Source organism: Mytilus trossulus, chromosome 5 (genome assembly GCF_036588685.1).
Source record: "Mytilus trossulus isolate FHL-02 chromosome 5, PNRI_Mtr1.1.1.hap1, whole genome shotgun sequence".
NCBI classification, from domain to species: domain Eukaryota; kingdom Metazoa; phylum Mollusca; class Bivalvia; order Mytilida; family Mytilidae; genus Mytilus; species Mytilus trossulus.
This window is the reverse complement of record NC_086377.1, coordinates 47,042,910-47,058,179: the sequence shown is the minus strand read 5'-3', so window position 1 is coordinate 47,058,179 and position 15,270 is coordinate 47,042,910. Positions and strand designations below refer to the sequence as shown.

The 15,270-nt window shown below is 33.5% G+C and overlaps 1 protein-coding gene across 1 annotated transcript in view; it reads right to left on the bottom strand.

The window, feature by feature from the left end:
* Positions 1 to 1,980: 1,980 nt before the first annotated feature.
* LOC134719694 (uncharacterized) overlaps positions 1,981 to 15,270 on the bottom strand; it is a 29,447-nt gene continuing 16,157 nt past the window's right edge. The window contains exons 3-5 of the mRNA XM_063582664.1: positions 14,866 to 14,989; positions 7,672 to 7,860; positions 1,981 to 2,310 (exon numbers count right to left, since the gene is read on the bottom strand). Of these exons, the coding sequence (XP_063438734.1) occupies positions 2,119 to 2,310; positions 7,672 to 7,860; positions 14,866 to 14,989 (505 nt within the window). The 3' untranslated portion in view covers positions 1,981 to 2,118. The remainder of the gene's footprint in view (positions 2,311 to 7,671; positions 7,861 to 14,865; positions 14,990 to 15,270) is intronic.

Genomic DNA, 15,270 nt, shown 5'->3' with positions numbered 1-15,270 from the left:
TACATCATAAAATATTAAAATGTAAAAAAAAGTGCTTCTTATCACTGAATGGTAAAGATTGTTTTAATTTAATTATCATTTGGTAGTAAAAGTGAATATACATTGTTTATTGTATAAAACAATATTTTAAGTTGATTCAACTACTATTCTGGACAAAGAAAGATAACTCAAATTGAAATTTCTTGCTATTGCACAATATTGTGCAATATAAAGATATTTCTTGCTGTTGTGCAACACTGTGCAATTGAAAATACTTGCTATTGCACAATACTGTGCAATTGAAGATTTCTTGCTATTGCACAATACTGTGCAATTGAAAATTTCTTGCTATTGCACAATACTGTGCAATTGAAGATTTATTGTTATTGCTGAGTACTGTGCAATTGAAAATTTCTTGCTTTTGCACAATACTTAATATAATAATTTTGGATCCTGATTTGGACCAACTTGAAAACTGGGCCCATAATCAAAAATCTAAGAACATGTTTGGATATCAAAGGACCCCAAGAATTCTTTTTTTGTTAAAATCAAACTTAGTTTAATTTTGGACCCTTTGGACTTTAATGTAAACCAATTTGAAAACACGACCAAAACTTAAGAATTTACATACACAGTAAGATTTGGCATATCAAAGAACCCCTTATTTGGACAATGACGCCCTTTTTGGGCTCTTATTCCTAAAAGTTTGGGATAAAAACTCCCAAAATCAATCCCAACCTTCCTTTCGTGGTCATAAACCTTGTGTTAAAGTTTCATAGATTTCTGTTCATTTTTACTAAAGTTAAGAGTGCAAAAACTAAAAGTATTCGGACAATGACGACGACGATGCAGAAGACGATGCCAACGTGATAGCATTATATGACTAAAAAAATTTCAATTTTTGTGGTATATGAAAATTTATAAAATTTATGAAATTTGTTGAAAATTGACTAACTCCTTAAGGGGTCAATTGACCATTTTGGTCATGTTGACTTATTTTTAGGTCCTACTTTGCTGAACATTATTGATGTTTACAGTTTATCTATATCTATATTAATATTCAGGATAATAACTGAAAGCTGCAAAATTTTCTTAACAATACCAATTCAGGGGCAGCAACCTGACAACTGGCTGATAGATCTTGTCAATTTCACCCTAGTCAAAGCACTTAATACTTTGGTTTCAGGCCAGCTGAGCTAAAAAGCATTGCAGTCATACATATGAATAACTTGAAATATAAGTCTAAACAATAAACCAATCAATCAGGGCAATTCCAATTAAAAAAAAGATATAGCCATGGCAAGATGTAATTGTAATAATGGACAACTTATCCATCCCCAAGTTTAAAGGGGTTTTAAATATAAAAAGCAGTGATTTTTTTCCGATTATATATATAGAAGATGTAAGAGATTTTTTTTTTCAAGAATTCAGGATATGCCTTTAAATTCACAAGAATTTAGGATCGGCTTTATAAATCATAGGGATATCCGGATTTAATTATATCATGATGCAAGAAGGAACAAATAATTTGAAAGGAATTTAGCATTTAGCATTTTTTCCTTCTTATTGGAAATGAGTCCCTCACACTGGCTTACATATAGGTGAATATGTTTCCTAGCTACTAGCCTAGTATGTCAAAAGCTTCTAGCAGTAGTGCATAATCCTTCCAAGTTTGATTACTTTATACTTTGAGGGTTTCAAAGAAGATAGACAAAATGATTACTGAAAACTAGTATCATTATTTGTAAATAATGCAGAAAATGACTGAGTTCTTGAGGTTTAGAAAAAGGGGGAAAAAACCACAAAAATTTTCATAAAAGCAGGTACACAACTTCAACATTTGTTCAATCTTTATGTGAAGTTAAAGTGATATTTGACTTCACAATTCTTATTTTGAATTTGTTTAATTTGCCTAATACATTTCTTTTTCTTGTGTCAAAAATGTACTTGAATCAGTATGATCACTTAAAATCAACTGTAAGGTAATTGACCTCCTGTAAACACAAAATAATAATAAAATAAAAGTGCACAATGACATGAATGATGACTTATATAATGTGTGGTCAATGCATGCAAGTGATATAATTAAAATTGGTATGCATATTTGTAAGAATCAATAATTTTGGTGACAGACAAGAACTATTTTTTTATGCAAATAAATTTCAGCAATTTTTCAAAATCTAAAAATGTTTCAACTAACTGTTTTCTGTCATCTTTCTTAAGAATATTATATTCTTTGCTGCATGTAACTACAGCTTCTTTTTTGCGTAAATATCCATTACACAAATTTTCATAATAACCATCTTCTGGTTTAAACGATGTTAATGTCACCTGTAAAATAAAACAATATGATTCAAGTTTTATTTAAAACAAAGGTCTGTCCACTTAGCATTGGTAAGTGAATCTAATATCCCAAAATCATGGGAATTTGTGGTTAATAATGATGTCGCTCTGTTATGATTGCATTTCTGCTTTGGAAAATAAAAGTCCATCTTTATGGGAATTAACAGAGAAGTGCTTATTTTCTACTTGTGCAATAAGATTTGTTTTTATCTAAACCATTTGAAATTTTGTTTTTAATTCTTTTATTCTATCAAACATGATCAAATGTTGTGGAAAAGCAGACATGTCTCTTACTAAATACTGATATTTATGTAAGGGTATGTTCATTGAATTTTCAATAACCAATATAGGCTGACATAATTGGATAGTAGAAGATTGTGATCAAGGAAATGACTTATACTAAAGTTATTATCAGGAAACCATCCATCTTCGAACGTTAGACGACGATGAAGACGATGTGCTACCAATATACGACTGCAAAAATAAAAAAATTCAACTGCATATGTAAAATGTACATGTACCTGTGTTCTTTTTTAATTTACCTAATCTGAATAGTTTTTCCATTAAAAAAAATAGCCAATCCTCTACAAAAAGAGGGACAAAAGATACCAAAGGGACAGTCAAACTCATAAATCTAAAACAAACTGACAATGCCATGGCTAAAAATGAAAAAGACAAACAGAAAAACAATAGTACACATGACACAACATAGAAAACTAAAGCATAAACAACACGAACCCCATCAAAAACTAGGGGTGATCTCCAGGGTTGGCAAAAACCCGGGCTTTATGAGTATTGCCCAGCCCAGTGGGAAATACTGGGAAAACCCGGCTTTTACTGGGTTTTAGTGGGTAATAATGGGTAATATAAAATACTAGTCTGAATTTTATAGAGGATTCAGTGGTCAAACACAAATTTTATACATTTAAGATATATATAACATTTTTTGTTTGTCTGGATTGGTAAAACTGTAAATCATACAGCAAAAAACTGTTTTTCAAATAAAAATAACTCCTATTAAGAATTAACAATTACATTTAAATAATGTATATATGTACTGTCACTAATTAGTAAGTAATTATTCTGATTAGAATGCAGATTTGTTTATGCAACAATAATCAGTTCTTTCAATTTTATAAGTGTTAATTACATGACCCCTTAGGGTGTTTATTTAGCAATATGACAAATGTATGAATGTATAACATCTAAATTAACAATTCACTTAAACATTGCAATATTTTTTCTTCTTCAAAGTATGGATTTTTGAAACAATGCTCGGTAATTAACAACTGTAAAAACAGTGGAATCTGCCGTGGTTTTACACCGAGATTCCAGTGGAAATCCATAGGTATCCCAATGAAATCTGCTGAGGTTTTACACTGAGATTCCAGTGGAAATCCATTGGTATCCCAAATAAATCCTAAGAAAGTCCAAAGAAAATCCCGACCAAATTTCCCAATGTGAATTCAGTGGAAATTGCAGTGGATTTCTACTGGAACTTCCACTGGAAATCCCAATTAAATTTTCAGTAGGGATACCCCACTAGTCCTATGGCATATGAATTTGCATTGTTATTCAATTTTTTACGATTTGACTTATTTGTAGATCTTACTTTGCTTCACATTTTTGCTATTAACAGTTTATCTGTATCTATAATAATATTCAAGATAATAACCAACTAGATGCTCTGCAGGCGCAGCTTTATACGACCGCAGAGGTTGAACCCTGAACGGTTGGGGCAAGTATGGACACAACATTCAAGCTGGAATCAGCTCTAAATTTGGATTGTGATTAAATAGTTGACACAGCATAGGTTTCTGACACAGAATGAATGTGGTCTAATGAACTTAAAAATTTTGTTTTGCCTTTGAGCAATTCACTATGCTGTTAAATATTAATCCTCTCAAAAATTGTTTGAAAAATTTTCTTTTTATTAATGAAATTTCAAATGAGAAAAATTGAACCCTTCCATCCCCAATTTTTTTTTCACATCCCCTTTTCCCTTATTTCAAAACCGATCTCAATTCAAATTTCTAATGGAGTTTGCAACAATAATCACTCATTTAAATTCATCATAAAATATCAAAATGTAAAAAAAGTGCTTGTTATCACTGAATGGTAAAGATTGTTTTAATTTATCAGTTGGTAGTAAAAGTGAATATACATTTTATATTGTATAAAACATTGATTTAAGTTGATTCAACCACTATTCTGGACAAAGAAAGATAACTCCAATTGAAATTTCTTGCTATTGCACAATATTGTACAATTAGATATTTCTTGCTATTGCGCAATACTGTGCAATTGAAAATACTTGCTATTGCACAATACTGTGCAATTGAAGATTTTTTGCTATTGCGCAATACTGTGCAATTGAAAATTTCTTGCTATTGCACAATTGAAGATTTCTTGTTAATGCTGAATACTGTGCAATTGAAAATTTCTTGCTATTGCACATTACTTAATATAATAATTTTGGATCCTGATTTGGACCAACTTGAAAACTGGGCCCATAATCAAAAATCTAAGTACATGTTTGGATTCAGCATATCAAAGAACCTCAAAAATTCAATTTTTGTTAAAATCAAACTAAGTTTAATTTTGGACCCTTTGGACTTTAATGTAGACCAATTTGAAAACAGGACCAAAAATGAAGAATCTACATTCACAGTTAGATTTGGCATAACAAAGAACCCTATTTATTCAATTTTTGATGAAATCAAACAAAGTTTTATTGTGTACCCCGATTTGGACCAACTTGAAAACTGGGCCAATTATCAAAAATCTAAGTACATTTTTAGATTCAGCATATCAAAGAACCCCACTGATTCAATTTTTGTCAAAAATCAAACTAAGTTTAATTTTGGACCCTTTGGACCTTACTGTAGACCAATTTAAAAATGGGACCAAAAATTAAGAATCTACATACACAGTTAGATTTGGCATATCAAAGAACCCCAATTATTCAATTTTTGATGAAATCAAACAAAGTTTAATTTTGGACCCTTTGGGTCCCTTATTCCTAAACTGTTGGGACCTAAACTCCAAAAATAAATCGCAACCTTCCTTTTGTGGTCATAAACATTGTGTTTAAATTTCATTGATTTCTATTAACTTAAACTAAAGTTATTGTGCAAAAACCAAGAATAATGCTTATTTGGGCCCTTTTTTGGCCCTTCATTCCCAAACTGTTGGAACCAAAACTCCCAAAATCAATCCCAACCTTTCTTTTGTGGTCATAAACCTTCTGTCAAAATTTCATAGATTTCTATTAACTTAAACTAAAGTTATAGTGCGAAAACCAAGAAAATGCTTATTTGGGCCCTTTTTGGCCCTTAATTCCTTAAATGTTGGGACCAAAACTCCCAAAATCAATCTCAACCTTCCTTTTGTGGTCATAAACCTTGTGGTAAAATTTCATATTTTTCTATTGACTTTTACTTAAGTTATAGTAATAAAACTAAAAGTATTTAGATGACGATGACGATGACGACGACACAGACGACGACGCCAACGTGAAAGCAATATAAGACGAAATTTTTTTCAAATTTTGCAGTCGTATAAAAACTGCAAAATTTCTATAAAATCATCAATTCTGGGGCATTATACCTGCAAAACCAGTTACCCGATTCGGCTGAAAATTTCAGGACAGGTAGACCTTGACCTAATAAATACTTTAACTTCTTGTCTTATTTGCTCTACATGCTGGAGTTTTTGAGAGATAAGCCAAAAACTGCATTTTACCCTGTGTTCCTTTTTTAGCCATGACGACCATGTTTTTTGAGGAAATAGAAAATAAAACACAAACTTTATTTTATACACCCTACTGATCATTCAGTTGAAGTTTGGTTGAATTTGGTTGAGTAGTTTTAGAGGACAAGATTTTTTAATGTTAGCAAATATGATGAAAAAATTGTGAAAAATTGTCATTTAAGGACAATAACCCCTTAAGGGGTAAATTAACAATTTTGTTCATATTAACTTATTTGTAGATCTCACTTTGCTGATCATTTTTGCTGTTTACAATTTAACTTTATTTATAATAATATTCAAGATAATGACAAAAAACTGCAAAATTTCCTGAAAACTACCAATTAAGTGGCAGCAACCCAACAATGGGTTGTTTGATTCATTTGAAAATTTCAGGGCTGATAGATCTTGGTTTTTTTATCCCCGTGTCAGATTTGCTCTAAATGCTTTTGTTTTTGAGATATAAGCCAAAAACTGCATTTGACCCCTATGTTCTATCTTTAGCAATGGCGACCATGTTTGTTGATAGATCAAAACTTCATATACAATTTATAAACTAGATACCCTAAGGAACATTCAGTTAAAGTTTGGAAGTACTTGGCCTAGTAGTTTCAGAGGAGAAGATTCTTGAAATAGTTTACGACGACAGACGAAGGGCGATGACGGACGCCAAGTGATGACATAAGCTCACATGGCTATGCCAGGTGAGCTAAAAACAAGTTGAGGGGCTGATTTATGCTATTGAACCAGACAAATTCCTCAAAAAAGCATGTCCAAAGAGAACCATAACTACAGAGAAATTCAAAGAATACCATGCAACAATTATTGTGGAAAAGAAAGAAAATCTGTTCTCCTGCCCGCCAATAAATTGGTGGCGCTCTCTCAAACCATTGTATTAAAGCCAGCATCTATATTGACAATTTATTCACATGTCATACAGATACAGTCTGTTACAGACTCTACAGGTGTAACTTTGTAAACAAAGATGGATTTCTGGTACTTCTATCTGTCTTATAACCAGTAGAAAGTAGACCAACACGGACATATTGTATTTTCTTATAAAAAAGGCAGTTGTTTGTAAAACAAAAAGACTATCAAGTATTCCCCGATTAATTATATATCTTCAATGTTCCAGGACTAAATTTTTTATACACGCCAGACGCGCGTTTCCTCCACAAAAGACTCATCAGTGACCCTCAAATCCAAAAAAATTTAAAAGGCCAAAAAAAGTACGAAGTTGAAGAGCATTGAGGACCAAAATTCCTAGAAGTTTTGCCAAATTCAGCTAAGGTAATCTATGCCAGAGGTAGAAAAGACTTAGTTTTTCAAAAATTCAAAATTTTGTAAACAGTTAGTTTATAAATATATAACCATATTAATGATAATTCATGTCAGCACAAAAAGTGCTAACTACTGGGCTGGTGATACCCTCCAGGAAATACTCCACCAGCAGTGGCATTGACCAAGTGGTTGTAAATAAACTTATCATAGCAAGGTATTGCAGCAGGGAAAATAATTCATGCTTCTTTTGTCACAACTATTATTTTTGAATCTAGCACTCTTGATTAATTAATTCATACTTTGCAAATCAGAATTTACCTGTGTTCCCTGTACAATGAATCCATACATTCCACGATTTCCAAAGGCTGAGAAGGGTAAGGTACAAAGGAATTGTCCACAATGTTGGCCTTTCAGGGAAGATCCAACATGTTGGACAAACGCTCTTTTCTGTATGCTTCTTAGATTTCTGATTTGCTCATTTTCTTCATCTTGACAGCATTTTTTTACCTGAAATAAATAAATAGTTTTTAGAGTGACCTACATTTCTTGATGTTTTAGATTTACACTGGACACATTTTTTTTAACAAGATACACAAATGATGATTGTGGTTAAACTTGGCCCTGGAGTTTCAGGGGAGAAGATTTTTTAAAAGTTAACGGCGACGGACAACAACAATGACAAGGTATGATAGACCCTAAAAGATGAATAAGCTCACTTGGCCCTTTCAGCCAGGTGAGGCAAAAAATCAAATATGTATATGAAAAATATTAAAATTACAAGAAAAAATAGTGAAAAAATATAAGAGGACAGGATTTTAACCATCTACACATTTTCACAGAGGATCTCCACCAATGCCCTACTGAACAAAAAGCATTGTTTTTCATCAACCATATATCTATATTGTTGACCATGAACGTATAACTAATGTTCAGGGCTACATCCTTTGTTGACTGATAAAATTTAAAAAAATAAAATAGTTAAAGAATATGTGTGTTTGTTTATTCTGAAAAGGATTATATTTTTGATTCCAGTAAATCAATTGTAAAAGGATCTTCTAGAGCCTCAAAACTAATGCACAAAAATGTTGTTCAGCAACTTTAACCAGATGCTCTGCAGGGTGCAGCTTTATATGACTGCAGAGGTTGAATCCTGAATGGTTGGGGCAAGTATGGACACAACATTCAAGCTGGATTCAGCTCTAAATTTGGATTGTGATTAAATAATTGACACAGCATAGGTTTCTGACACAGAATGAATGTGGTCTAATGAACTTAAAACATGTTTTTGCCTTTGAGCAATTCACTATGCTGTTGAATATTAATCCTCTCAAAAAAATATTTAAAGAAATATTCTTTTTATTTATGAAATCTGAAATGAGAAAAATTGGACCCCCCCCCCAATTTTTTTTTCAAATCCCCCTTTCCCTTATTTCAAAACTGATCTCAATTCATATTTCTAATTGAGTTTGAAACAATAACTACTCATTTAAATACATCATAAAATATTAAAATGTAAAAAAAGTGCTTGTTATCACTGAACTGTTGGACCTAAACTCCAAAAATCAATACCAACCTTCCTTTTGTGGTCATAAACATTGTGTTTAAATTTCATTAGTTTAAACATATTTATTTATAGTGGATTGGGAAACAAGTTTTGCAACTTATATTAATCCCTTTCCACTTTGCGGGTGCGAGTGCTGCCTTGTAGCGGCATTAGCCTACTCTTTTTCGAAATCTACAAGGGTGTCTTTAACGTGCAAGAGATGTGGCTCTCTCGTAACACGGGCCAGCCATTTATCGTCCCCGTCCGACGGACTATCATCGTTTCCTCAAGACCATACTCGCAAATGGTGTCAAGGGAGAGCCGAAAATTGAGTTCCTGAAATTTTCATCCCAAACGGGAATCGAACCAGGAACCTTTGTGTTAGTAGTCCGATGCACTAACCACTACACCACGGCTCTCTTTCTTGGTTTAAATTTCATTGAATTCTATTTACTTAAACTAAAGTTATTGTGCGAAAACAAAGATTAATGCTTATTTGGGCCCTTTTTTTGGCGCCTAATTCATAAACTGTTGAAACAAAAACTCCCAAAATCCATCCCAACCTTTCTTTTGTGGTCATAAACCTTGTGTCAAAATTTCATAGATTTCTATTAACTTAAACTAAAGTTATAGTGCGAAAACCAAGAAAATGCTTGTTTGGGCCCTTTTTGGCCCCTAATTCCTAAAATGTTGGGACCAAAACTCCCAAAATCAATACCAACCTTCCTTTTGTGGTCATAAACCTTGTGTTAAAATTTCAAAGATTTCTATACTCTTTTACTAAAGACGACGCAGACGACGCCAACATGATAGCAATATACGACGAAAGTTTTGTCAAATTTTGGGGTCGTATAAAAAGGAAAAAAATAGATCATAGGATACTGCTGCAAAAAAGCATGAACATGCGTGAGTCTCAATCATTTTTGACGACCCTGGTACAGCTGGATAGAATTATTTTATTAATTCAACTGCACATGCAAAATGTAATAATCTGAATAGTCACTCAACTTTGAAAATATCTGCTCCCGGATACAAGTGTATGAGCAATGTACTTATTGTGTTTTATCAAATTATAGTTATCCCGTACCATTGTTAACGCGTACCACTAAAAAAAACCTTTTACCAATGCAAACTAGTACCACTGCTAACTTGTACCAACTTATTTAAATGGTGTTAAAAATTTAATGATGAATATACATATGATATACGTTACTTTCACTTAAAACCTCTCAAGTCTGTAAAATGTATATAATTTGAAAGCACAATGACCAATTTGTAGCTAATGTTCCTTGTCAATTGGATAGAAAATACTGAGGCAGATGTAGAATATTAAAGTATTAAAACTTTTTCACCCTAAGAAAATATTAATTTTTCATGAATAAATCTTAGCAGGTAATCAAAATGATTTCCAAAATTATTTTTACTGTCTATAAATAACAATGAAATGTAACTGTTTCCAGCTGTTAAGGGGTTGCAGAATTTTCTCGCCAAAAAGCACATGGCTTTCAACAATTTTAAACATAGCATTCAATTTGTGATCATGGATTACAGCTATTGTTGTAAAATACTTTTACATTCTTTTATTATAGACATTTTCGTTTAATTGGTAAACGTCTTAACGTCGTTTACCGCGGTATTTACGTAACTGTATATTGGACGTCGCTACTTAGCGACGTTATTGTATTCATACATGTAGTTTAGATAAAGATTTCGTTCAATGAAGACGTTTCTTCATCATTTCATTAGATTATATGTCAAATTGGTGCCGTGACAAAAAGAACGATGAGTTCTTAACTCAAAGCTATTCGAGCTGGACATCGTGGTGCAGTCACGAAATAACTGAAGCAAGTGAGCGGAAATTTCGAGGAGTTATTGAAGGAATACGATGTCAATGAAATTATGTCAATCAGGGAAATGATACGGAAATCTCGGAACTCAACGATAAAATTGTGGAAGAAATTTTGGAAGAGGATATTCAAGAAGAGATAGAAGAAGCCGACAGGTATGAATTTGATATTCAAATTACTCTAACAAAATTAGCAAAAGTAATCCCGGAAGCAGATAGCACATCATCTTCGAAACAGCAACAATTAAACCCGCACGCCACAGAATTTACACTTTCAAACAACCTATTAAACCCTACTCCAGTAAGTTTCACGCCAGCAAATAATTCTTCATCTACATTTTCAAACTCCAGTATGTACCATAAATTACCAAAGCTTACCCTACCCACGTTCAGAGGAAATATACTGGAATAACAGCCATTTTGGGATTCATTTTGTGCAGCAGTTCATGAAAATGTGTCCTTAAACGACGTTCAGAAGTTTAACTATTTAAGGTCTCAATTGTACGGAGAAGCAAGCCAGTGCATCTCAGGATTACAAATTACAAACACAAATTATGCTCAAGCTCTAAATGTATTGAAACAGAGATTTGGTCAACCTCACAAAATTGTGAATGCCTATATGCAAAGCCTTATTAGTCTACCCAGTCCATCCGCGAATATTAGAGAGTTAAAGAACTTTTACGACAGTATGGAGAATTACATTCGAGGTCTTGAGGGAATGGGACAAACACATGAATCGTACGGGAGCCTTCTAGTACCAATTCTCTTAAATAAAATTCCCGGAAACATCCGACAAAATATGGTACGCGTTCACGAAAATGACAGATGGAATTTACAGTTGCTACTTGACGCAATTCAGCATGAAATTACAATCCAAGAAGCAGGTCAGTCATTAAATTGTTACGAATCAGAATCAGAATATACACCTACGTCGACATTTATAGCGAGTACAAATCGAAATTATGATTAAAAAAATAGAAATTTAACCAGCAAACCCTTATTTATTGTTACGACATTCACGCTCCAACTGCATGCATGAAAGTTAAAAATCTTGATGACAGAAAGCGCACAATTAAGGAGAAACAATCATGCTTTAATTGTTTAGGAACTCACAGAATTGCACACTGCAAATCCAAGAAAACCTGCAAAAATTGTGGTAAACGACACCACACAAGTATTTGCAACTTAAATGAGCAGCATACGCAAGACAAAGCAAAAACAGAAACGGATAATTGTAAAATAGTAAAACCAGACAGCAATCACACAGTAGCATTAGCGACATCAATAAGAGCTCAAGTACTTTTAAAAACCGCAATATCTACAGTATCGCCCAACGAAAACCATTCAAGTCAGGCAAACATCCTATTTGACGAAGGTGCACAGCGCAGTTTTATTACCAAGGATATGGCAGATAAATTAAACTTGAAACCTGTGAGAAATGAAGTTATAACAGTTTCCGGATTCGGTGAAACAAATACGAAGGTAAGACATCTTCAAGTGGCTACTGTTTATTTACGAGCCGAGACTAAAGAATTAATACCAATTAATGTACTTATCGTTCCAAAGATTGCTCACCCTATACAAACATACTCAAGAAATCAGTCACATTTTCCGTACTTAAATGGATTCAAATTAGCACACCCGGTATCATGTGAAGAGGACTTTGAAGTTTCTATCTTAATCGGGGCTGATACTTTTGGGATATTGTAGAGGACAAAGTCATTCGGGGACCTGGACCAACCGCAGTGAAATCAAAAGTCGGGTACCTTTTATCTGGACCTATAATAATCTTTATATATCAGAATTCACCAAATAACACTCCGTCATCTTCATCCATCTTGAATATTTTAACTCCACACAGGCATGAAGAATGTGAAATACACAAGTTTTGGGAAATTGAGTCCAGTGGAACAGAAGACAACTATGAAATAACCAAAAAATCTGCACAAGACGAAATGATCAGTTACCAAGAATCTAGTATCTATCTCGAAGGGAACAAGTATATTGCAAAATTCCAATGGAAACCTGAACACCCAGAGTTGCCTAGCAACAAAATGATAGCCCGGAAAAGAACTTTTAGTGTTATAAATTGTCTCGCCAAAGAACCTGAATTGTTAAAACTGTATGGAGAAATCATAAAAGAACAAGAAGAAAGAGGATTTATTGAGAAAATTAAGACATCGGAAAACAATACTACAAGCCATATCCATTACATACCACACCACCCAGTGAAAAAAGATTCGCTAACCACTCCTATACGCATATTTTACGACTGTAGCTGTCGACAAAATTCGGATTCACCTAGCTTGAATGACTGTTTATCTTCATTGCCTCCACAGTTGAATAAACTTACTGATATTTTATCAAGATTCCGTTCCATTACTACTGACATTGAAGAGGCCTTTCTTCAAATTGGACTCGACGAGAAGGACCGAGTTGCGACACGATTTTTCTGGCTGAGTGATCCTAGCAACCCTTATAGCGAACTAACTACATACAGATTTAAGGTAATATTATTCGGTGCTACTTGCTCACATTTTATCTTAAATGCAACTTTACTAAAGCATTTATCGATCCACCCAAGTAATACATCTAAAATACTTGAACGAGACTTGTATGTTGACAACGTGTTGACAAGTGTAGGTAGAGAAGAGGCTGCATTGAAATTGTATAACAACTCGAGACAACTTTTAAGTAGTGGCGGTTTCAATCTCAGAACTTGGAATTCAAACAGTCAGAAACTCAGCGATATGGCAGCTCATGAAAACATATTAGATTTGGACACCGAAACTAAAAATCTAGGTATGCGTTGGAATTCGAAGTCGGACATCCTTACATTTGCTCAACAGAAGAACAATCAGATTGACAATTCAAAAATAACAAAGCGAGAAATATTACGACAATCTTCGTCAATTTATGACCCTCTCGGAATTCTCGTACCAGTTACTGTGAGGGCAAAGCTTTTGATACAAAATCTATGGAAAGATAATTATGACTGGGACGAAGTTTTGCCTAGCAACTTAATTAAAACATGGATTGAAATCAGAGATGACATTCAGGATGTTACTTCAAACACACAGATTTCACATCATTATTTCACAGGAAAAGACAACGGAGAAGTGATATTACATATTTTTGTAGATGCTAGTCAGAGAGCGTATGGAGCTACCGCATATTTATGTAACGGAAACTTGTCTTCTTTAGTCATTGCTACAAACCGTATTGCACCACTTAAAGGAATTACGTTACCAAAATTAGAGTTAATGGCCGCCGTAAATGGAGTCCGTATAGCAAGGCAGTTAACAGATAACTTAGAAATAGAGCGCACCGTGTTATGGAATGATAGTCAAATCGTTCTTCATTGGATAGCTTCTTCAAAATCATTCGGCAAATTCGTAAATAACCGTACAAAGGAGATTAAAGAATCAACACGTAACAGCGAATGGAAATACGTGCCAACTGAATCAGTTTCATAACGGTAAAATATAGAAATACTCCACTTCAGTTTTTATGACTGAAATAAAATTATCGGAAATCAGAGAACTCCTGCATTTATCAAAACTGGGGAATTCCCTCTGACCTGTTTCTAAATTTATAAAAACACTAAATATAAATACTGTCTAATTCTGATTTTCCGTGTTGTTAAAAAAACTCATATAAGTCAAGGGAAATATCACACATGAAGATTATGAGAAGAACATTACAGAAAAGTTGTTTTTGTTCAATCTTTTTGCTTGTTTTTACCTTTTAAAGCAAGACAATCATAAGAATCTGAGATGTTGCTGAATGTTTAGATAAAAACAAATGACGTGAGGGAGTGCACCTTGAGTCAACGGTTAAAATCTACAGATTGCTTGAAAGCAATCGTATCCCAAAATCGAGGTTAAAATCAAGTATAACTCATACCCCCTCCCCCCTTTGAATACAAATAAGCACTGTTAAAGTCAATGTTCTGTTGGAACTGTAGCTGTTTAAGTTGGGTTTGTGAGTTCAACGAATCCCCCCTTGGAAATTCCGGGCTTCGGTCCTGTAACATGTTGTTTTATAAAACTATACAGAGAATAATTGTGGTGTATATATGGAGTTTTGGAACATGTTTGCTTTATTATAAATTGTACTGTACCTCTATAACAGCAAAAATTTTGTCATCCCCAATGGCTGTTGGATGGCATATCACTGCATCTGGTATTGCAACAAAGTCTTTTTCATCAATTGTCAAAGAGTATTTTTCAACATTTGAACCACTCCTAAAACAAGCAATTTGACAATGAACATGATGAACTGACAATGACTGAGTTTACATTTGTCATTTCAAAGCATTTATACAATGTAGCTTACAAAAACCTATAAAATCATCCATTATTTGTTCTCTAATGGAGAGATGTCTCATTTGCAATCATACCATACCTTTAAATTTTAGCAATACAAACCAGATGCTCAGCGGGTTTATACGACGGCATAGATTGAACCCTTAACGGTTGGGGCAAGTATGGACATAACATTCAAGCTGGATTAAGCGTTTGGATTG